Below are 23,253 nucleotides of genomic sequence, written 5' to 3' on the forward strand. Positions count from 1 at the left end.
GTTCTCTAGCATGGATGTGGGTGTCCCAAGAGGTATCCTAAACATGATGCCAAATGCCTGCCCTGGAGTTGCAAGTTTGAGTAAGTTGATACAGCAGATTGTTAAAGCCTGGCTCCTGATCCTATTGTGTCAGCCAGAGGTAGAGGTGCTCGGCAGCCTGAGGCTTCTGCTTCTGTGCTTTGGAAGCCATGAGCTGCTGTGCAAGAAGCTGGGACCAGACTGCAGGAGAATGGGACGCCCTGTGAATTGTGGTGAATTGCAAATCGGCAGTCCCTGGATGCCAGAGGAGCCTGGGTGACTCCAGGGAGCCCAGCTGGCCCCAGAACCAGGAGAAACAATGAATGGGTGTTGTAATAGAGAAAACTGGTGAAAACCTAAGGAAGTGCTATTGAAACAACAGTATGAAGAAGGAAGCTACTACAGATGCAGTGTTTGCGTCCCCCTGAAATGCATGTTGTGAAGCCCTAACCCCCAGTGTGGCTGCAGTTAGAGACAGGGCTCCCAGGGAAGTGATAGGTTACACGGGGGATGGGACCTTCACTTGAGGGAATCAGTGTCCCTTTAGGGAGAGGCAGGGTAGAGCTCTCCTGTGCTGCCTTCCACCTGCACACCCTTAGGAACGCACCGGGGAGAGGGCATGTGTGAACCTACAAGAAGGGAGCTGATTGCAAGCCAGGAAGAGGGTCCTCACTTCACAGCCAATCAGCTGGTATCTTGGGCTGGGGCCTTCAGCCCCCCAGAACGGTGAGGACATGAAACTCTGTTGTTGAAGCCATCCAGTCGCTGGTGTTTGGTCATGGCAGCCTGAACTGACCAATCAAGAAGCCAGGTGGGTAACTCAAGAGAGCATTGTAGGCAGGGGTAGCTGATGCAAAGGCCCTGAGGTACAAGCAAGCTGGACTGTTGAGATATCGGAGCCCAATAAATGAGGGCCAGAGAGGTGAGGGTGTGTGAAAAACTGGCAGGCCATTTTGAGACAGCCTGGAACTCTGGGTTAAATCAGTGCAAGTTTTGAGGAATGGGATGGCATTATTTTTAAAGGATATGCATTTCTGTCATATTTGACTTTTGTGTAATGATGAACACAAGTTACTTTAGTTTTGTAATGAGGACACTTAAAGGCTACCTAAGACTAAGCAAACAAGTACATATTGTATCATTTAATCCCAACAGGTGGGTACAGAAGAAAGGGGCTCCGGGGAGAGAGCAATAAGAGGGTAGGGAGAAGAGCTTGCAGCCAACGTGAATTATGAGTCCCAGAATCCACCACTGGGCTTCTTTGAGGTTGCGTATCCTCGTGTGTTCTTTGCACTGTACTCCCACTCTCAACGGCACGTCCGTAGAATATGACGCCTGGCAAGAGACAGGGGCAGAGAGCAGAGAGTGGGCGAAAGCAGGACAGCATGCATTGACACCTTCCAAGGTCACGGTCATCTGATTTGTCCCAGAGCTTAGCATATTGCCTGGTTTATACAGGATAGGTGCTTAAGCAGAGTTCTTGAAGTAATGAGTGAACCGGCTGGTCTGTTTCCTTCAGTTATTCTTCCCACCACCTCCACATTCCCATCTCCTTTTGTTGTTGAGACAAATGATTTCTGAACGGGGTCATGTAATAAGACAGCGCAAATCTGATAGAGTTACCCTGCCTACCTTATGGTCTGTTTCTAGTTTTAAAATGTAACCAATTGAGGTCAAATCTTCAAGTAAGGTCAAGATATCACAGGGACTCAGATAACACTTTACATGTCATCATGGTTTATATCTATGACTTGAGAGTGGCAGAGCTAAAAATGCAATGACAGGGGCTGGTGTAGTAGTCCTGCTGGTTAAGCCTCCACTCTCTGCAATGCCAGCATCCCATACAAGTGCCAGTTCAAGTCTTGACTGCTCCATTTCTAATCTAGCTCCCTGTGAACGCACCTGGGAAGGCAGCAGAGGATGGCTCAAGTGCTTCAGCCCTTGATGGAGTTCCAGGCTTCTGGCTTTAGCCTGGCCCAGCCCTGGATATTGTAGCTTTTGGCAGGGGGTGCTTCAGTGGATGGAAGATCTCCTTCTTTTTCTCTGTTCCCCCCTTCTCTCTGTCATGCTGCTTTTCAAAATAAATAAATAAATAAATCTTTTTTAAAAAATGCAAGCACAAGGTTGCCTTATGAATTATATTGTAAAAACTCCAATTTGCATTTCTCTGCTTCTTTGAGGGGAAAAGGAATGGAGGAATAGTTAAATGTGCCGAAGGCCAGCTGGGGTGGGTAATAAGGCGTGCTTTGCTGTAACTAATGGATACCTGACTTAAACACTGTATATAAACCACTTTTATCTGGTTCCAGAGGAGCTAACCCTGATGAATAGAAGGAAAGATAGCTTTTGTTTTGCAAAGGATTATCCCTTTAGTCCTGTTCTGTAAACTTGGCATTTTATGGATCAGGTATGTTAAAATAGGGCACACACATATGTAATATTTGAAATGAATTCTTCAAAGGTAGTAAATGACCAACTCTCTGTGGTTCTAGAGATGATTTTCATTTTTTTTTTAAAGATTTATTTTATTTATTTGAAAGACAGAGTTACAGAGAGAGGTAGAGCCAGAGAGAGAGAGAGACAGAAAGAGAGGTCTTCCATCTGCTGGTTCACTCCCCAGTTGGCTGCAATGGCCAGAGATGAGCTGATCCGAAGCCAGGAGCCAGGAGCTTCCTCCAGGTCTCCCACGTGGGTGCAGGGGCCCAAGGATTTGGGCCATTTTCTACTGCTTTCCCAGACCACAGCAGAGAGTTGGATCAGAAGTGGAGCAGCCAGGCCTTGAACTGGCGCCCATATGGGATGCTGGCACTGCAGGCTGGGGCTTTAACCCACTGTGCCACAGCGCCAGCCCCATCTTTTCATCTTCTTACACAGATTAAAAAACTTAAACACTGTTAGTCCTGCTGACCAGTCTTAATACAATTGTCAAGTTGACCAAGAAGAAATACAAAACACTGGTCAGCCCAGCAACAAATCCCTTGTTCCCTGCACAACAAAAACAAACAATATTCCTTATTAAAGACTCAATAAATTAGCCTAAGACAGAGTTTTTAGCATATTTTTTTTGGAAGTCTCTCCTTGGCCTTCTTGCCAGATGAATCATTGAATCTGACCCAAGTTTAGAGAACTACTTAGAAATCATCATAACCAAGTAAAGAGGGTTCTTAATATGACAATATCTGATTACTCCAATTTGCTAAGTAAAAATAAACAAATTAATAAATGCATTAATAATACTTGTGAAACATTAAGTCACTAATGATTTGTCTGTCTTTTGAAAGAGAGAAAAGCACAGTTATTTCTTTTTTTTTCTTTTAAGATTTATTTATTTGAAATCAGAGTTACAGAGAGAGAGGGAGAGACAGAAAGAGAGAGAGAGAGATGAGAGATCTTCCATCTGCTGGTTCACTCCCCAAATGGTCACAACAATCAGACCTAGGCCAGGCTTGAAAGGTCAACACGAAACACAGCAAACCCTGGAATAAGAGAAAAATGTATTGTTGGCTGACGAGGCTGCTTCTCCACACACAAGAGAAACAGCACCCTACACTATAAGAGTGGATCTTATAAAGTCTAGCAGAAATGAGGGAATGAGAACAGTAAATTCCACTTGATAGGGTAAAGGCAACATGTATGATTGGGCTATCCAGTTACCCGATTTCTGCTAAGTCAGGCCGGGCTTCTCAAATGGTGCCTGAGGCTTAAGATGGTGCCTCAGATGATACAGCACTGGTTTCATTAACAAGGCCAAAGCCAGGAGCCAGGAGCTTCATTCCACGTGGGTGCAGGGGCCCAAGCACTTGAGCCATCTCTGCTGCCTTCCCAGGCACATTATCAGGGAGCTGGATTCGAAGTGGAGCAGCCTGGACTCGAACCTGCACCTACAAGGGATGCCAGAGCTGCAGACGGCGGCTTCACTAACTACACCACAGTGCCAGCCTCAATGAGTTCTTACTTGGGCGGTATTATTTCCTTAGCAGTAGCATCATCTTACATTTTCCAGGTTTATTTTTAATGTTGCTGATGAAAAAAATGGCCCCAATATTTTCAAAATATTGCTGAAATCCACACGAATGCATTAAGCAGTCAGCATGCCCAGCAATGTCCTAACCACTTCATATGTGCTAGCTCATTTCCTCTTCGTAGCTCTGCAGCCAGTGAAGCAAACACTGCCATTAACCCCACTGCACAAATGAGGAAGCGAAAGCTCATTTCTGGCCACTACCTCACCTTTAAGGAGGCAGTACCAGTGGCTTGACCCCTAACCCCCATCCCGGGCAGCTTCTTGGTTGCAATGACAAAGAGCAGGTGTTGAAGCTGCTGGCTGCAGACTCTGTTTTTACACAGGGAGTTAAGTCTTAGGCCAAGAATATTAATTTATCTTCATATAATTAGGAGGGTTTTAGCCTCGAAGAACTCAGTATGAGCACAGTTAACTTAGTGGTTCTCACAATCTTAAAAGCTACTGTAAGAGACCCCAGCTCATGGCAATTGAGTACACATTTATTTCATTTGGCTATAGCCCGGGCTGGTGGAAGAACCGAGGCCATACTTAGAATGTGTCATTGGGCTAATTTTATTCTGTAAATAATAGAATAACTGTTTATAATATTTTAAAACATTCCCACCCCTTTCCTGGCTTCCTCTAAATTCTTTCTTTGCCTCCAGCAGATTTTCTTGGTCAGTAATGATTCTAATTTTAGTCCTGCTGAATGAGAAACTTCTCCTGCTAAAATGATTACATGAGTTGGGTTATCTTGTAAAAACTCTCCTCACTTGTTTAAGGGGCCGAAGATAGAAAACACGCAAATGGTTTGTAAATGCAATAGATATTTCAGCTAAAATTCACACAGGAAATGAGCTCATCAAAGGTGAGGTATTAGGAGGGAAGGAAGATCAAAGAAATAAAAAATAAATAAAAAATAAAACATTCTGGAGGCTTTGCAATGCCAATCTGGACAGGGTACTCGTGGACCCGGATGGGTGGGGATGTGAGCTCCCTCAACTTTCTTCATTCTGTCTCCATGCTAAGCAGTTTTCTTCTGTGTGAAACTGGGCTCTTCCTCTCCACAGACCATAAATCTCTGTCGTGCTAGCCCAGACGGAAGAGAACAGTGACCATCAACAGAAAAAGAGATCGAGCGAAAACCAAAGGTCAGGATGAAGCCAGCGCCTGGCGCCGCCTGGTTGGTCACAGCCTGAGAACCCGTGCTGGAAATGCCACGCTAGAAAGAAAAGTCACATCTGCCCGGGGGCCCCGTGTAGGTTCCAGTGTTTTCCTGCGCCCGCCTCTCTGGGTCTGCTGAATGTCACTCTCCACACACTGACTCTGCATCGCACGGGCGGCACAGAGCTTTCTCATTTCTGAGTAAACGACCGCGAGTGCAGACGGGCAGGCCTTTAACGACCGGAGAGGGAGAGTAACTACGTTCCCTTGGGTGCATTACCCTTTCACGACTGTCGAGTCCTGACCCGTAGGACCAATGCTGGGACCTAGCAAACATTTCTCGCTAATGCTAAAGAATGGAGGAAAATCCTAGCTCGGGGCGTATTTATGTAACCAGATGTCAACACAGATTTCAAAACATCTTGGTGAATTGCTGACAGAGCACCAGTCATCTGCTGTGTAGTTCAGGGGAAGAGCACGAGCATTGTCCATAGGCATGGCTGAGTTTGAGACTGGAACCTGCTACTTTCCACGTGAAACCCAAGACAAGTTAGCCCGAGTCTCCACGCATCTCTGCTCATCTAAAGGGGAATCATGCCTATCTGTTAGTGGCCTTGTGAGGTTTAAAAGAGATGAGATATATATTGTCTGATTTAACAGTGTTCCTGTCTCCTGCTGGCTGGATGATCCTCGATAGATTGTCTAATCTCTCAATTCCTTTTTTCTGTAAAATGTGGCTAATTCACATCTCCCCAGTTTGTTGTGATGAGTGAGCAGGACAAGTGCCCACTGGGCACAGAATTGGAGCTATCATTATTGCTACTTCCATTATCCACTCCACTTCCTAATGCCTTCTTCCACCTTCAGAAATGGAAACCTGAAAATGCATACTTCTCAAAAAAATAGCAGTTACAGGGCCGGCGCTGTGGCATAGTGGGTTAAGCTTCCCTCTATCTGAGCGCTGGCATACCATATGGGTACTAATTCAAGTCCTGGCTGCTCCACTGCCAATCCAGCTCCCTGCTAATGTGCCTGGGAAAACAGTAGAAGATGGCCCTGCACCCACGTGGGAGACCCGGAAGAAGTTCCTGGCTCTTGGCTTCAGATCAGTCCAGCTCTGATTTTCAACCATTTGGGGAGTGAACCAGCACATGGAAGATCTCTCTCTCGCTCTCTTTCAAATAAACAAATAATAAATAAAAAAGAATAGCCATTTCTTAGGATTGATAAGTGGTAGGCTTGAATCTGTCAGCTACTTCTCAGGCAAAGATGAAAATGCTGTCTTTGATTGAACTTCCTGCCTACTTGGATGATGGATTAATACCAACTGTTACTATGCACTGTTTATCTCCAGGGAGTGCCTGGCATGTTGCTGACATAATCTTTGCTACATCCTGGGGAAGAGGAGATGCTGAGTGATTTAATCACCAATGCAGAAGACGAAGGGTGGTGACCAGATGTTTCCACCCCAACTACAAGCCAGATAGAATCTGTGGTTCTAAGCTGTAGGAGAGGTCTGAGTTCAACCCTTGGAGATCAATCTTGAAGAGTTTTCCATCCAGGCAGAATGACATTGAAATGGACTGCTACTTACTGTTTCACTGGCAAGTCGACGATGTGTTTCTTCACATGATTTATGCAGCGGTGCCTTACCCTGTGTGATTCCTTTGGGCAGGTCTTCCCTTGAAACGACTCCAGCCAATTTGCAGGCTGAGCTATTTGGCAGCTTCCCAGGGGGCACTCAGAAGAGGCTTGAAATGGGCAGTTATCGTATGGTTGGTTGAGCTTTCAGCAGCTAAACCAAACCCAGCCTAAAGGTTAAACAGTGGAATGGGGCTGTGTAGCTAGCCTGGCATGTGGGGGGTGTTGATGGCTGAAGGGCTTAGCACAAGTGCCTGTGTCAGTGAGGACAGCTAGAGGACCTTCAACACCCCACCTTTATCACCAGCCACCTTGTCAAGGCATGAACAGTGGTAGTGCGACACCACCCTTTCCTATGCTTGCTGTGGTGACATGAATGGCACAACTGCCAAGCTGGGGCATGGAAGTTAGTGTGAGCCATGAGCACTGTGAGCAATTCCTCCCCAACAGGAGCCAGCAGGAGCTGATGGGAGAGGCAGAACCTAGTGGTGATGGAAACACCCATCACCTGCATGCTTCTCTTCCCATGCCCCGGTGATGGCTTGCTGACTTGTTCTTCCTGGGTATTGCCTGCTCACACTTTAATACACCCACAAATCACCTTGTCAATATCATTTGGGCGAGGGCAGGCATTTGGTGTAGCAGTTAAATGCCTGGGTCCAAGTGCCAGCTCCATTCCTAATATGCACCTTGGGAGGCACCAGGTGATGGCTCAACTTGGGTCCCTGCTGCCCATGTGGGAGGCCTGGATGGAGATCCAGGCTCCTGGCTTTGGCCTGACCCTGGCTCAGCCCCAGCTGTTGTGGTAATCCAGGGAGTGAACTAGCAAATGAGAGCTCTCTCTCTCTTTGCCTTAAATAAATTAAAAACATTCAAAATACAGATTTGGGTTGAATTCATTTAGGAAGGGATCTGAGCCTGCACTTCTAACTAGCTCCCAAGTGCTCTTTCTCTCCCTCTCTTTCTATAACTCTTTCAAATAAAAAAATAAGTCTAAGCAAAGGAGCTCCTTCCCCTGATTTTCAGGGCAGTACAGTCGCTTTGGGCCAGATTTCATACAGATGGTTCCCAGACTGCTGCTCTTCTGCCCCTTTGACTTCAGCCTTGCCCCCGGCCTGGCAGACAGCATCCTGAGTGTCTGTGCACTTGTCCTTGGGGAGCCACACAGGCCCACCTTCATGTGTCAAAGGCACAAGCTATAGGACATTTGAAAAACTGCTTTCTAGCAGTTAGTCCTCTCTCCTGGCCTTTTCATGAAAGGGGCTCTTTGTTAGCCCAGCCTTTATTTGGGGACTGAGTCAATAAAGGGGCCATTTTATTAGAAGGGCTTACAGACGCGAGGCTGCCCGAAGTCTGAGCAAGAAGGCAGCACCCTGGCTTGTCCTCAGCAAGGTGAATGGCAACAGCGCTGAGGGGAGCGCCCCAGGGCACTTGCCAGTTTGCTGCCCTCCGGAACTCAGAGTTTGGTTAATGGTTGAAGCAGAGATCAGGGAAGACAAAGAGCTGGAGATGTTAATAAAATGTAAAACATGATCCTTCCCCGTATGCATGGAAAACAGCAAACAGGCAGGAGTCACACGGATCAAGAAACTGCTGCTCCTCCACTCCTGGGCATGGGGTCCCTCAGAGCTCGCCTCTCAGAACTCTCTGTTGGGCCAAGAGAACATGAGTGTAGTGGGGGGACAGCAAGCAGCAACCAGCAAACAAGGTCCCCTCAGCCTTCGTGGGACTCAGCCACACATGGCTCATTTGACACTTTAACTTTCTCCCCACAGCTGCTCAAAGGACTTTGGGGAAAGATGTGAAAACACGGCGACGTCAAAACCTGTACATCGTAATGTACCTCATTCCCACGCATGCCTGCTGCATGGGATGCCAGCATCAATTCCTGAGGACACATGCTGACCCACGCTGGGCCCCCAACTCCCTCAGCTGTTGTCTGTGCATTTAAATAAACAGTCTGTTAAATGAATCAGCACTTCTCAGGAAAACCCCTTTAGAATGTTGCCTTTTGCAAACAGTGTAAAGGAATGTGGCATTTAAATCAACTGACTGTGAACTCTTCAGAATTCAAGGACACCATTAAGGGCTGCTGAAGTCCTCAGATGGGGTGAAGGTAAAAGGTGCCCATTTGAAGGCATTGAATACCAATCTTTCTAAGTGACTGTGATATAGGCAGGCAGATAGGATTAAATTGATTAGATTTGTGAGCTGGAGACCATGCCTTCACCCTGCCGCTTGTGTGAACTCAGGCCCCTAGCTGACCTCGCCTTCGTGAATAAAGGCCTGGAGTGCCTGGGCCCTGCCCGTTGTTTCACACCTCCGCACCTCTGACTGCTCCCTCTGCTTCCTGGCCCACACTACGCTACCTGTGGCTGCTCCTAACTGCACGCTTTGCTCCATGTGGCTCCTGGCCTGCTCTCTGCCTGGTATGGACCCCGTTTATGCTTCTAGATTTCTTTCTCCCCTAAATAAAGCCCTCATTTCCGGTGTATTTCTTTCACTGAATAAATGCTAAGAACTTACCATGTCGCTTGCTTTATTCAAGCTGATATTCAGAATTCTTATCTGAATAGACGGCAAGGATCTTCAAGATATTGCTATTGAAATTATTAATAAAGCTAGTTGATTTCAACTGAACCGCACATACTGATTAGGAACTGGGCGCATGGGCAGAGCTGCCAGCAGCCATGCTTTGGGGGTGTCACACAGATCCCAGCTCTCACAGAACGACTTTTCTATGAAAAGCATGGTGAGCCAGCATGCCGTGCAACTTCTGCAAGGCAGAAGACAACACGCCCTTGTTTTAAGAAAGGAAGACAATTCACAGAGATGTATATATTAAATATGTATGGCTTTTTATATGCCAGCCATATTTCAACAGTGATTTAAAAGAAGATGACAAGGTTCCTCGTGTGTAAAGCAGAGATCCTAAGACCCGGCCTGTGTGTTCCACCATCGAGCCAGGGTGGCCTCCTTCACAAAACGCTCTGTGCATTTCAGGGGCAGCATTCTTCAGCAGGGCGAAGAGTGCCCTGCATGGCTGGAGGCGGGGCGATGTCCAGGCATGTTCACGGGCAGCTTTCACACAAGGCTTCCTGATGCTCTTAGCCAAGCTCACCCCACCCCAGCCACTATGCACTCACGTCCATTTGGGAGCCTTCTATACCACAACAGCGGTCAATCATGACTATCATTTCCATAATCAGTATTTTTCTTCCCCAGCTGGCTATAAAGCGCCAGATGACATGGGAAAAGCTTAGATAATTTTAAGTTCTTGAGCTGGAAGCCACAACTCCCTCCCCGTGTGTTGCCATGTTCACCTACTTGTCAATCAGGGGACCCCTCGGTACTTCCTCTTACCCAGGACATGGGGGTGGTGCCACATAAACACTTTCATTTTTATAAGCTCATAAAAAGCAAGGTAGAATGGAAGCTCGCTCTCTCCTCCTTGGGGACTCAGGATGAGCAGAGCAGGGTCTGATAATTCCCCTTTACCTACCCTGGCCTATCTCTCGGCCCATTCTCCCTCAATAAAGCCTTCATGTGCCTGTGTGTTTTTTTCTTTGTAAATAAAGCCTATCACACTGCATGCTGTGTTTGTGCCTGTACTTCGACTTCTTCTCTAAGTAAAAGGCAAGAGACTGGAAAATTAATTTAGGACCAGCCTAGCCCACAACACAGATAGCCAGGGGCTGTGATTTTTCCTGACACTAAACCCCTAGTTCCTTGCACTGGCTAGGCAAGAGCAGGTGCAGAATCAATGCCAGTGAATACATTACTGAATGCTGAAAAGAACTGGCACGTGCATATATGGATTTGATTTGCTATTGTCCTCTGCTTTCCTAAACTTGGGATTTTATAGGCTAAATCTTCCACTACAAGCGTTTGGGAAGAAGGAATGGCTAGGATGCTGGAGCTGGGCCAGTTCTTAATATAGTGACAGTAGCTGTAGTCTCTCTAGTTCTCATTAACTTAAACATTTTTATTTAATCATTTGAAAGAGGGGGCAAAGAGTGAGAGAAAGTGTGACAGTGAGAGAGCAAGAGAGCAGAGACAGGGGGAGATCTTCCATTTGCTAGCTCACTCCCCAAATGAGTGCAACAGCTGGGACTGGGCCAGGCTACAGCCAGGAGCCAGGAACTCAGTCTGGGTCTTCCATGGGGTGGCAGAGAACTACCAGTCTGCTGCTTCCCAGGGAGTCTATCAGCAGGAAGGTGGAATAGGGAGTGGATGTGGGTATCCCAGGAGGCATCTTAATTGCTATAGCAAACGCCCCACCAGCCTTTTCTTTTATTGACAACACTTCTCAGTTCTCACAAGTTTTCCAGCAGGCTGAGAGTCACCTTCATTGGCCTTAGGCAGTATCTCCGGAATCAAGCATATGAGACTATCTTTCCATATTCTGTGCAAAATCCTTGAAGCTGTGCTGGGGAGCGACAGAGGACGCTCAGTGTTCCACTGAGTGCAAGCCTGAGGAGGGCACCACTCTGCCAGCCAGAGCGCCAAGCGGTGGTCGTCTCTTGAAAAAGCATTCCTGTAGAAGCCCAGGAAACACCTGCCAACGACACCTGAACAAGTGACAAGGAGTTTATTTATTTTCTTTTCCAAGTTAGGCATTTTATAAGTTAGATAAGTAGGAAAACTATAATCTGAGAAGTGTATTCTGCCAGGATTTTCCTGGACATCGGCCCTCCCAGCTGTAGACAAACACAGGAAATACAGCTTGTCACTAAAATAAATGGGGAAAGTCAAGAGTTTTCCAACTGAATGAATCATAAGGCCTATTCCCCACTCCCCACTGCCAGAACCACAACACCGTGAAAAGAGCAAGAAATCAAACGCTACTTGCTTTGAAGTTGTGCTGTCTTCCAGACAGAGACACGGGAACATTATTTAATCATTAAGGCACTGAACTTTTATGTTGACTTAATTTGATAACTCTTTTAAAATTTCTGTTTATTAGCAACCCTATCTTATTGGTAGAAAAATATGCTAAATGATCAGAACTCCAGACTAGGGAAAAAAATTATGATTAAGGGGTGTGCTGTTTTATTTTTTTCTTGCTTTTATTCTTTAAAAAAAAAAAAAAAAAGACCCCAGCAATCTATAGAATGGGATTCTCAGAAGCAGCTGTACCAGTCACAAAAAGTGCTTATTTGAGGTGTTTTAAATAACAGGAATCAATATTTCAACAAAGGTAAATTTACATGTTTACATTTGATGTGGCTTTAGTGGTCTGAATTAAAAGTAATATTGCCCCAATTAAGCAAGGTAAATCAAGACACCTCAAAAAGGCGGCATAGTAAGAAAATGTCAATTTAATCATTTACTTTAGCAGGCAAGCAATTTGTAAACATTCAGTAGCGGCAGCATCCAAGTTACAAACAATTTAAAAAGAACCAAGATTAGTGATTATAATTGTTCCTACCATTTCCCCAAAAGAAAAAGAAGGAAGAAAGAAAGAGAGAAGGAAAGAAAGAAAGAAAAAAGATTTGGAAATGAATGACTTAAAGACCACACACATTGAACATTCGCTTAAGTCCTCTATCCATCAGCCTTCTATGCACCCACTCTGCTTTATTTTAAAAGATGTACCTACTCCTAAAATGCATTATCTTGCAATAACTTGTACGTGAGCATTTGCAATCTAGGAAGTTGCTCCTGCACATGGATGTGCACGTATTATCTCAGTTTAGATCCCATTTGCAAAGGGAACATTTATGTCTTGATTCAATGCTTCTTTGACTTCAAGTGGCAGGGTGTCAAAAAGGTGATCTTCTACAACAAGCCCGCTTTTCTTGAGCATCCGACACTGGCCCAGCTGGGCTGGCAGGCGGTCCAGACAGTTCCCCTTGAGCTCCAGCTGAGTGAGCTGGGAGAGCTGACCAACTTTCTCTGGGAGGGAGGAGATGCAGTTCTGCCCCAGATTCAAAGTCCTCAACTTCACGCACTTAAACAACTGTTTTGGCAGAATGTCCACCTTGTTCCCGGTGATATGCAAATGCTGCAGGTTCTGAAGCAACCCTATTTCTATTGGAATCGTGGAAATGTTGTTGTAGCTTACATCTAAGCATCTGAGTTTCTGTAAACTAAATACTGCCGCTGGTAAGGACTCGAGCTTGTTGTTAGAGAAATAAAGTGACTCCAAGTTTTTGACGTGGGTGATGGAGGGAGGAATGGTAACGATTTTGTTATGCCATAGTTTTAAACAAGTCAGTCGTTTCAAATGCTGGAAACTGATGATCTCCTCAATTGTGCGTATGTTATTGGACTTTAAATCCAGTTCCTGTAAATTAGAGAGGCTGAAAATAGCATGGGGAATTCTCTCGAGTTCACAGTTCTGGAGTTCGAGCTCAGCGACATTCATCATTTTCTTAAGGCTGTTCAGTACCAAGAGTTTAGTGCCGTCATTATGAATGACTAACTTTGTAAGATGTGGAGCCACATCCGTAATGTTGGAGGGGACTTTGGTCAGATTGCTCTTCACGTGGAGAATCTTAAGGTGCCGCAACTCTCGGAGAGATTCGAGTCCTATCATCTTATTATTTTCAGAGTTCAAATTGCCTATCAAGTACAGCTCTCGCAGGTTCTTGAGCAGATACACCCAGGCGGGAATCTCAGCCACGTCAGTGAACTTCACATGAAGGCACCTCAAGTGGTCGCGGAGGAAGCTGAAAGCAGTCTGCTCAACTTTTGCAGGGCAGTGGCAGAGGTGCAGCTCTTGGAGATTAGTCATCTGAGATATCTTAGCAGGAATTTTAGCTTCTGGAATCAGTTCAAGTTTTAGCACATCCAGGTCTGTGAGGTCAAAGACGGCATCAGGCACACCCGACAGCATGAACAGATGTAACTCCTGCTTGTCCTGGGCGTTGCGAGAGACGTGCTGCCTGAGTTTCTCAAACGTCCACTCGTGGTTCAGACTGATTTCCCTAAGTTTATTTTCGCTGACTTCTGATAAGAACACACCAAAACGCTTGGAATACAGCTGGTCATACTGGTCTACCATGTGCAGAAGGAACGCAAAGTCATTTTTGACATCTGGAATGTCACTGAAGCTGCTCTCTTCTCTGACTTTTTCAAAAGAATATTCCTTCAAAGGTATCCGGAATAACCAGAAGAGAGTGTAGAGGCAGATGAAACCATAAACACAGATAATGGATATGTAGCTGATGAGGAGCTTTTTCAACATGTAGGCCATATTGTGGGTGCACTCAAAGACCTCGTAGCCAGTCAGATGCTCAACTTTTGGCTTGCACACGTGTTCAAAGCTGATCGCGTTGACAAAGTTCGCAGTGTAGCAGAGAATGAAAATGAACTTGGCTGTTTTGATAACTGTCTGGACCACATAGAGCTTGTAGATCAAGTCACTGTCTTCTACGTGGGCGCGGAACTTCCTCACTTTCTCAAACAAGGCTTTGGCCTGCTCACCATCCTTTTTATCCAGGATGGTCATGCTGGGAACTTCTATCACAGGCTTCTCAGCGGAAAACTTAAAGCCTGTTTTGTTGATCATCGGGGTGCTGGCACTGGGGCTGCCTTCATCGCTGCTGGTAGACACGTGCTTTGGTAGAGTCTGGGCACCTGTTATTCTCTGCTTGTTTTCCTCTGAGTCTTCACATGCTGTCTCAGACAGCGCTTTAGTAGTCCAAGGAGATTCAAAGCACTTTCCTAATATTGAAACAAAATGTTCTACTTTTGAGCATGTTTTGGGATATTTGAACCAAAAGTTGCTACTGACCATGAGAATAATAGTATGTATAAGAGCAAGGTATGGAAAGTACTTAGAATACCATGGAAGGGCCAGATGGTAACACATCTGATTAATAAATACATATTGCTGAAAATCCAAGTTGGTTTTTCGGCCTGTTGGATCTTTCTTCTCTTTCTTTGCCTCCTGACTTGGAACTGTGGAATCTGTGTGAGGATATGTGGCTCTGAGAGGTATGTCAGGTGTCACAGCAGAGGTGCCAAAGGAAAGCTCGTTTGTCGTCCTCCCATCTTGGTCTCGGTTAGCGGCTGCTTCCGTCTTCGGGATGTCGGTGGTGACGGCCGCATTTCCTGGTGGCATGTTTGCCTTTGAGTTTACAGGAGACGGCAACACTGGCAAGCAGACCACCTGATCTTTGGTAAGTTGCATGGTTCCTGCAAAGATGGCTACCATCAACATAACAACCGCTAGGTAATCCATAAAGACGTCCCACCATGGTTTCAGGATTCGATAAGTTGGCTGAATGTCATTAAGTGAAGCAACTTCCGCAAGGGTAAACATTCCTAGAAAACAAGAAAACAAAGGACATTAAAAGTAGTTTTGGCAACACGATACTTTCTTTTTAATAGGATTTTTCTTTATTCTCCAAATCGCGGTACTGACTTCTAGAGAAGCCAGGAGGACTGTGTTGGAGGACTGTGGGCGAAGAGAGTTTTAGAAGTCACTGTACTGGCTGGTGCCGCGGCTCACTAGGCTAATCCTCCACCTTGCGGCGCCGGCACACCGGGTTCTAGTCCCGGTCGGGGAGCCGGATTCTGTCCCGGTTATTCCTCTTCCAGGCCAGCTCTCTGCTGTGGCCTGGGAGTGCAGTGGAGGATGGCCCAGGTGCTTGGGCCCTGCACCCCATGGGAGACCAGGAGAAGCACCTGGCTCCTGCCTTTGGATCAGCACGGTGTGCTGGCCACAGCGCGCCGGCCGCAGCGGCCAGGAGAGTGAACCAATGGCAAAAGGAAGACCTTTCTCTCTGTCTCTCTCTCTCACTGTCCACTCTGCCTGTAAAGGAAAAAAAAAAAAAAAAAAAAAAAAAAAGAGAGAGAGAGAGAGAAGTCACTGTACTGAGAACACTGGTTACCTGTCTTTTATGCCTTCACTATTACAACTGGTCTCCTTGGCTCCAGTCCTGACCTCCTCCAATCCATCTTCCAACCTGCTTTGTGTTCTGTGTTAAAACGCCTTTCTCCAAACCCCTTGCCTGGCTACTCCTTCTAGTGCCCCTGGCAAGCCACTCTCTCTGCATTCAGTCCTTTCTATACATGGTCCCCTCTGCTGGAACAGCCCACTCCCTGTGACAAAGCTGTCAGGATTCCGACTTCTTTTCCAGAAAGGCGTCATCCCTGAACCCTCATCAGCTGCTTCTCCAGTGTGCCCCCCTCCCCCCAGGACTCAGTACTTCAGCCCAGCACAGTCCTTATCACAGTTTGTTTACTTGTTTGATCCCCTACTACATTTGTCAATTCAATGAGATCAGGGGTCATGTCCATTGTCCTTCCCTGGCCTATATTTCCAACGCCTGAAACACAACAGAAGAATGTGTGAGATCTTGATCATCATCTTTGATGTCATAAAACTTCCTCAAGAGCATTTACTGACTCCCTAAGTTACTGAGCAGTGCAGCGTTTTATTAAGTTGAATTGCCATGACAGAGCAAACTGTGCCCGTGCAGGAATAAAAACTTTACGCCTTAACATAAAAAGAAAGGACCACACAGCAGATAAATTGAGGGATTCTTGTAACCATGTTATTTTACAGCTGTTAAAGTTTTAATGGTATTTTTTTTAAGTACCTAGTACCTGGGACAGGCTTTGATCCTTGAAGGCAGAAGAAGCTGATCGCTTTCCCAGGGGATGGAGAAGTGAAGAGGTGGTGGCAGAGAACACCATAGAGTTCTGTAACTTCACACAGGGTCACCAGCTCAGCCCCCCTCTTTCCTGCAGTAAGTGCTGCAGGTGACAAGGCTGAGTAACAGGACAGCAGGCAACAGTTCCAGCCTAGTGAACTCTTGCAGGAGGTCGTAGGCTCTGCCACTCGCACCAAGGGCCCTGTGTTTCTCCCAGCGCACTGCCATTTTACTCTTTCTGTTAAACTCTTACTGATTCTTTAAGTCCCAACTCAAGCACTACTTTCCCTCAAGTTCCTACCATGCTATTGAATAATAATCTTTTTCCAATCCTAGTCTTGAGCTCCTGGTGGGCAGAGACATCTTATTCTTTGTACCCACCATACCCCTCTCCCACTCCCAGGGAACATGGGAGGCACTGAATGATAATAGTACCAACAACAGCAGTAATAGGTATTATTTGTCACCTTCCTTCCATATGCTAGGCACAGTGCTAGAACTCTTACATTCAATACAGTTCTCTGCTTTCACCCAGAGTGCATTAAAAAAAAAAAAAAAAGATTTAAACAGAGAGAGAGAAAGAGTCTTCCTTCTGCTGGTTCACTCTCCAGACGGCTGAAATAGCCGGAGTTATGCTGATCAGAAGCCAGGAGCCAGGAGCTTCTTCTTGGGTCTCCCATGTGGGTGCAGGGGCCCAAGGACTTGGGCCATCTTCCATTGCTTTCCCAGGCCATAGAAGAGAGGTGGTAGTGGAGCAGCTGGGACTTGAACTGGCACCGATATGGGATGCTGGCACTGCAGGCGGCCGCTTTACCTGCTATGCCACAGTGCCGGCCCCTACAGTGCATTTTTGAAAATAGATATATGAACATTTAGAATTGTAGGTGTTGTGGGATAAGGAAATAGCTCCCTTTCCAAACTGCTTCCTAATATAAAAATCCATCAAAATTCTTACAGTTGAAGACAGATATTAGTAAGTGGATGTGGGGACAACTGGAACTGGAGCACTACACGGAGTGTGAGTTTGCATAACCATGTTGGGAAGCATTTTGGTATTACCAGTGAATACTGAGCACATGCGTATTCTGTGACCCAGCAATTCCACTGCCACATATATCCCTGTGAGAAACACATACATTCACCAAAAAACAAGAACGAGAAGAATGCTCAGAGCAGCAATATTTGATTTGTAATAGCACCAAACTGAAAGCTATCTACTTGTTATCAATAGTAGAATGAAAAAAAGGAAATGTAGTATATTTGCAAGATGGAATATTAGGCAGCAATGAGAATGAATGATGTGGCTACAGGGTGTGCCTTTTTGGTGTGTATGCTTTTACGTCAATAAAAAGTTTCAAAAAGAAATCGTAAGGAGCCAGCACTGTGGTGTAGTAGGCTAAGCCTCTGCCTGCAGGTATCCCATATGGGCTCCAGTTTGAGTCCCGGCTGCTCCACTTCCGATCCAGCTCTCTGCTATGGCCTGGGAAAGCAGTGGAAGATGGCCCAAGTGCTTGAGCCTCTGCACCCATGTGGGAGACCCAGAGGAAGCTCCTGGCTCCTGGCTTTGGATCAGCTCTGGTCTTGCAGCCATTTGGGAAGTGAACCAGAGGTTAGAAGGCCTTTCTTTCTGTCTCTCCCTCTCTCTCTCTCTGTAACTCTACCTCTCAAATAAATAAATAAAATCTTAAAAGAAAAGGTAAGAGAAGCTCCAGCTTGTGTGCTGTGACTGAGGCTCTGGCCACCTAGAGCCCCGGCCAGGGAAACTTGTCTCCCCCATCATCTCCCTGTCCCCTCAGAAGGGTCTGCTCTCAGTACAAAGGACTGGATCAATCTTAGAGAAGTGTGTGTAGAGGTAGGAACACACAATGTACAAAAGTTCTGGCTAGAAAAAGCAGACCGTACTCAGATCGAACACAGGTAGAACATTGCCTGAATCCCATTTGCCCTTCACAATGTTTCTCTACGCTGCCAAAATATTGTTATTGACCCCTGTTGAATGAAGACATAGGCTCCTAGAAGTTAAGTCCCAAAAGTCAAAAGTAATAGAATCTGGATTTAAAATCCAATCCAAGGCCAAACCATATGCTCTTTCATCCACATTACATCGCCTCTCCTTTCTCTCTCATGTTTTCAGTGGTTTAGTTTGCAAACTGTTTTCCTATATATGCTCTAAATGGATTTTCACAGTAGCCTAGTGATTTAGGTATTAATGTTGCCAGCAGTATGAGGAAATTGGAGGCAGAAAAAGCATAAATGACCTCTCTGAACTAATTAAGTAAAAGCGCTCACAGAATCTTTCATCTCCAAACCTCTCACATTCAATGGCCGTACTGGCTAAGAGCAGTTGAAAGAGGGAGTTTCTCACTGTTGTCTAGGCTTTGACGAGGTACAGCAGTGAAATTATGTAATCACCACTATCCCAAGGCCACCTTTGGTGACATAAACTTAGGATTCAAGAAAACCACGAGCCATGCACCAGGCACCTTGGAGATGAGGGCAGAGAGGGTCTAACTCGTCCTTGCCCTCATGGAGCTTCCTGTCTGACGGGGAATAAGTAGTCAGGGTGTGATTGCAATGTAGTAAGAAAACTGCTCTGACCTAGTTAATACCAAGTACAGGACAGGCCCAGGACAGAGAACACCCGACTGCACAACACTTCACGGGAGAGGGGGTTTGTCAGCTAAGACGTGAAGAAGAGGTGAGACAAGGGGGCGGGGAGAATACGGTTTCCACTGAAGAAATAATGACTGTGAAAGCACAGAGATGTGAGACAAATTACATATTAGAGGAACTGGGAGTAATTCTAATATTACTCCAGTATTAGTCCAGTATGACCATACACAGACAGCACATCTTACATCTACGCTAAGGGATGGAAAGTAGGACATGGATGACAAATACAGTCTTAACAGAGTGCCCAGGCCACACAGCAGGAATCCAGGACCTGCCTGCACTGCCAGCCAGCTCTTATCTTGAACATAATTAATGAGCAAATGGTCTGTTATCCTGTTTTACTCACCCAAACTGGGATGACGACGGAAGGCCGATGCCCGTACTCCCAGGGAGCGACTGAATTCTTAACTGAATTAAAGATGCAGCAGCACTTTGACAATGAGTTACTTTTCACATATTGAGTGGTTGTGTATATAAAGTAGATTAAATACATATTCATAAAGCACAGCATGATTCTCAAGTGATTTTCTACTGTGCAGTCAAGTCAATGAGAGGAGAGAGGCACCTAGCTTTCTGAATCCCGTCTTAAATTAAGTCTTGGATCGGCCCGCGCCGTGGCTCACTAGGCTAATCCTCCGCCTGCGGCGCCGGCACACCGGGTTCTAGTCCCAGTTGGGGCACTGGATTCTGTCCCGGTTGCTCATCTTCCAGTCCAGCTCTCTGCTGTGGCCCAGGAGGTCAGTGGAGGATGGCCCAAGTGCTTGGGCCCTGCACCCGCATGGGAGACCAGGAGGAAGCACCTGGCTCCTGGCTTCGGGTGGCATCCATTTGGGAGGTAAACCAACAGAAGGAACACCTCTCTCTCTAACTCTGCCTGTCAAAAAAAAAAAAAAAAAAATTAAGTCCTGGATAAGGACTCACAATGACCATCAGTGGTTATCAGGGGATTTGTTTGCATTTTTTAATTTGAGGAAGGCACAGTTAGTATTTTTTTTTAAAGATTTATTTATTTATTTGAAAGGCAGAGTTACAGAGAGGCAGAGAGAGAGAGAGCGAGAGAGAGAGAAAGGGGGCTTCTAACCACTGGTTCACTCCCCAGATGGCTGCAATGGCTGGAGCTGAGCTGATCCGAAGCCAGAAGCCAGGAGCTTCTTCTTAGTCTCCCACATGGGTGCAGGGTCCTAAGAACTTGGGCCATCTTGTACTGCTTTCCCAGGCCATAGCAGAGAGCTGGATCAGAAATGGAGCTGCCAAGATTCGAATCGGCGCCCATATGGGATTCTGGCACTTCAGGCGGTGGCTTTACCCAGTACGTCATGGTGCCAGCTCCCACAGTTAGTAAATATTAATGCATGTATTCTTTGGATTTTCCTCTATGGTATGTACATTGCAAAGGACTTAGAGAATCATATTATAAGGAAATGGATTTCACATTCTAAAATTTCTCTTTGTTGATGGCACAGATAAAAATCAGCTTAACATTCCTGTAAGCAAACATTTCTCATGGAAGTCAAGGAAGCTTTTTGTACTAGAACTGAAATGGGGACAGTGATTGGATTGTGATGGGGCAGAGCTGAATCAGAAAATAACAAGGAATGAATCTAAATTCTTTTATGACTACAAAGCTGTTTTCTTATCTGAAAGGATAGCCAGTAATAACTCAATAACCAAATAAACAAGGTTCAACAAACCAGGCTCAAAATTCAGCCAACCAGCGGCAGGTGTTGCGGCACTGCCTGGGACACCTGCATCCTGTAACAGGTGCCAGCTCCAGTCCCAGCTACTCTGCTTCCATTCCAGCTCCCTACTCATGCACCTGGGAAGCAGCAGACACTGGCTCAAGTAGTTGAGTCCTGCCACTCACATGGGAGACTCGGGCAGAGTTTCTGGCTCCTGGCTTTGACCTGGCCTAGACCTGGCTGTTGTGCCCATTTGGGATTCAGCCATGGATGGAAGATCTCTTTTTCTGTCACTCTGCCTTTCAATGAAATAAATCTTCAAAAAAAATTTAAAAATCAACAAATCAACAACCAAGAAGTTGAGTCCTGGACAACCCTGTAAATATAGGATTTCTGTGCACTGCAAATGGATGAATTATGCTGTATGTAAACTTTTTCTCAATAAAACTGTTAAAATGTTGAAACTGGATCTCAATCTTGATTTAGTTTACTGCCTTTTAACAGAAACAGGATGGTAAACACAGATATGGTTGTAGCCTATTATAAATATTCATATTCATGTTAGACTATATTTTAAGTTCAAATATATTTTAAAATAACTGCTATGTTATTATCATTACATTGTATTAATTCTGAAGAAAATATTTAGCATTTTACATATTCTTCTCTGAACATTCATGCCTTACTATAAAATATTGATAGTAACACCCACCTACAGGATCAAACATTAAAAAAGACACCCGGTTCACAGTCTAGTATAAAGTTAGCCCCCAGAGATGTCTGCTGAATTGGAATGCAAAAAAGTCATGGGAAGCAAGCAGGCCTGTCTTATTCAGCCTTAACTGAAGATCACTGAATTTCCAAAAATGAAATAGCATGTTGCACAAAGTACATACTGAAATCATCCTGAAATAAATGATTGATGATAAAATTTTGTTACCCAATTTTTCCTTAAAGATATTTAAATTAAAGTTACTTATATTAGAAGGTGGCAGATTATGTTAGAAAGAAATGGGACCAGTGTTGTGGTGCAGCAGGTTAGGCAGCTGCCTGTGACACCGGCATCCCTTACCAGTGCTGGTTCTAGTCCCTGCTGCTTCACTTTCAATACAGCTTCCTGCTAATGTGTCTGGGAAAGCAGCACATGACTCAAGTAAATGGAGATCTGGAGGGAGTTCCAGGGTCCTGGATTTGGCCACTGTGGCTATTTGGAGAGTGAACCAACAAATGGGAGATCTCTTTCTCTGTCTCTCCCTCGGTATCTGCAAATCTGCCTTTCAAATAAATACATCTCTCTCTCTCTTTTTTTTTTTTTTAAAGAAAGACCACAACCCAGACTGATAACCAGGAGACATGGATTAAAATCTTGCTTTGTTCACATTTATTAGATAAATGTGGGTAACTCAGTGTCTGTCGAAAAAACCGATATTACTGAGATTATTACTAGAAATACAGAAGCCTAGCATCAAAACAAAAAATATGATCGCCTAAATTACAACTTCAATTTAGGTCCATCAGTGCTAGATCTTCAATAGCCCTGATAAAATAAGGAAATCAAATAGCTTTGAGATTTTGCCTGAAGAAGCAAATGGCTTAAGAAATCAACTACTTAATTTTTCACAGACATGACCTTTCATTTCTGTAGTGTTCTCAAAAAAAGGGGAAGGTGAACCAATGGAAGGAAGACCTTTCTCTGTCTCTCTCTCTGTCTATAACTCTACCTGTCAAATAAAAAAAAAATTCTGACCCAGTCAACTACTAATTTTTCCTTTTATTGCTTTATGTTCTCTAAAAATAATCATCATCATCGTTGTCATCATCCTCACTAGCCTTCTTGGTCACACTGGGTGTTGTGAGAACATCCAAGAAACTGGTGAAGATCAGATTCCCAAATGCTTCATTGAAACAGGTCAGAGAGCACATGTAAGTTTATAAAGAGCTGATAAACTATGCTGTCACCTCAAGTAACAGTTCCCCAGCTTTCAATGTACACACAAGCACCCATGCACATGCAACATACCATACCCAAATCAGATATCAAAAATTCTCATGGTTAAAGAAAATAACAGGGGCCAGCACTGTGGCATAGCAGATTAAGTCACCACTTGCAGTGCCGGCATCCCATATGGGTGCTGGTTCAAGACCCAGCTGCTCCACTTCCAATCCAGCTCTCTGCTATGGCTTAGGAAAGCAGTAGAAGATGGCCCAAAACCTTGGGCCCATGCACCCACGTTGGAGACCTGGAAGAAGCTCCTGGCTCCTGGCTTCAGACTGGCCCAGCTCTGGCTGTTGCGGATTTGGGGAACGAACCAGTGGATGGAAGACCTCTCTTTGTCTCTCTGCAACTCTGCCTTTCAAATAAATAAACAAACCTTAAAAAAAAAATAGATCCCTCCTAATACTACTTGGTTTAGGTTTCTCAAAATTAGGTGAAAGAATTTTAAAGGAGGAAAAAGCACTATATTAA

General features: G+C 45.2%; 1 protein-coding gene across 15 annotated transcripts in view; it reads right to left on the minus strand.

The window, feature by feature from the left end:
- Positions 1–12,129: 12,129 nt before the first annotated feature.
- The window catches only part of LRRC8D (leucine rich repeat containing 8 VRAC subunit D), a 134,018-nt gene continuing 122,894 nt past the window's right edge, over positions 12,130–23,253 (minus strand). For all 15 annotated transcript variants that reach the window (XM_051856259.3, XM_051856260.3, XM_051856258.3 and 12 more), the window contains one exon: positions 12,130–15,100. In XM_051856259.3, coding sequence (XP_051712219.3) covers positions 12,522–15,098 — 2,577 coding nt within the window. In that variant the 5' untranslated portion in view covers positions 15,099–15,100 and the 3' untranslated portion in view covers positions 12,130–12,521. The remainder of the gene's footprint in view (positions 15,101–23,253) is intronic.

The sequence above is a fragment of the Oryctolagus cuniculus genome, chromosome 7 (genome assembly GCF_051225735.1).
Source record: "Oryctolagus cuniculus isolate XC-2025 breed Fujian yellow rabbit chromosome 7, ASM5122573v1, whole genome shotgun sequence".
In the NCBI taxonomy this organism is placed as follows: Eukaryota; Metazoa; Chordata; class Mammalia; order Lagomorpha; family Leporidae; genus Oryctolagus; species Oryctolagus cuniculus.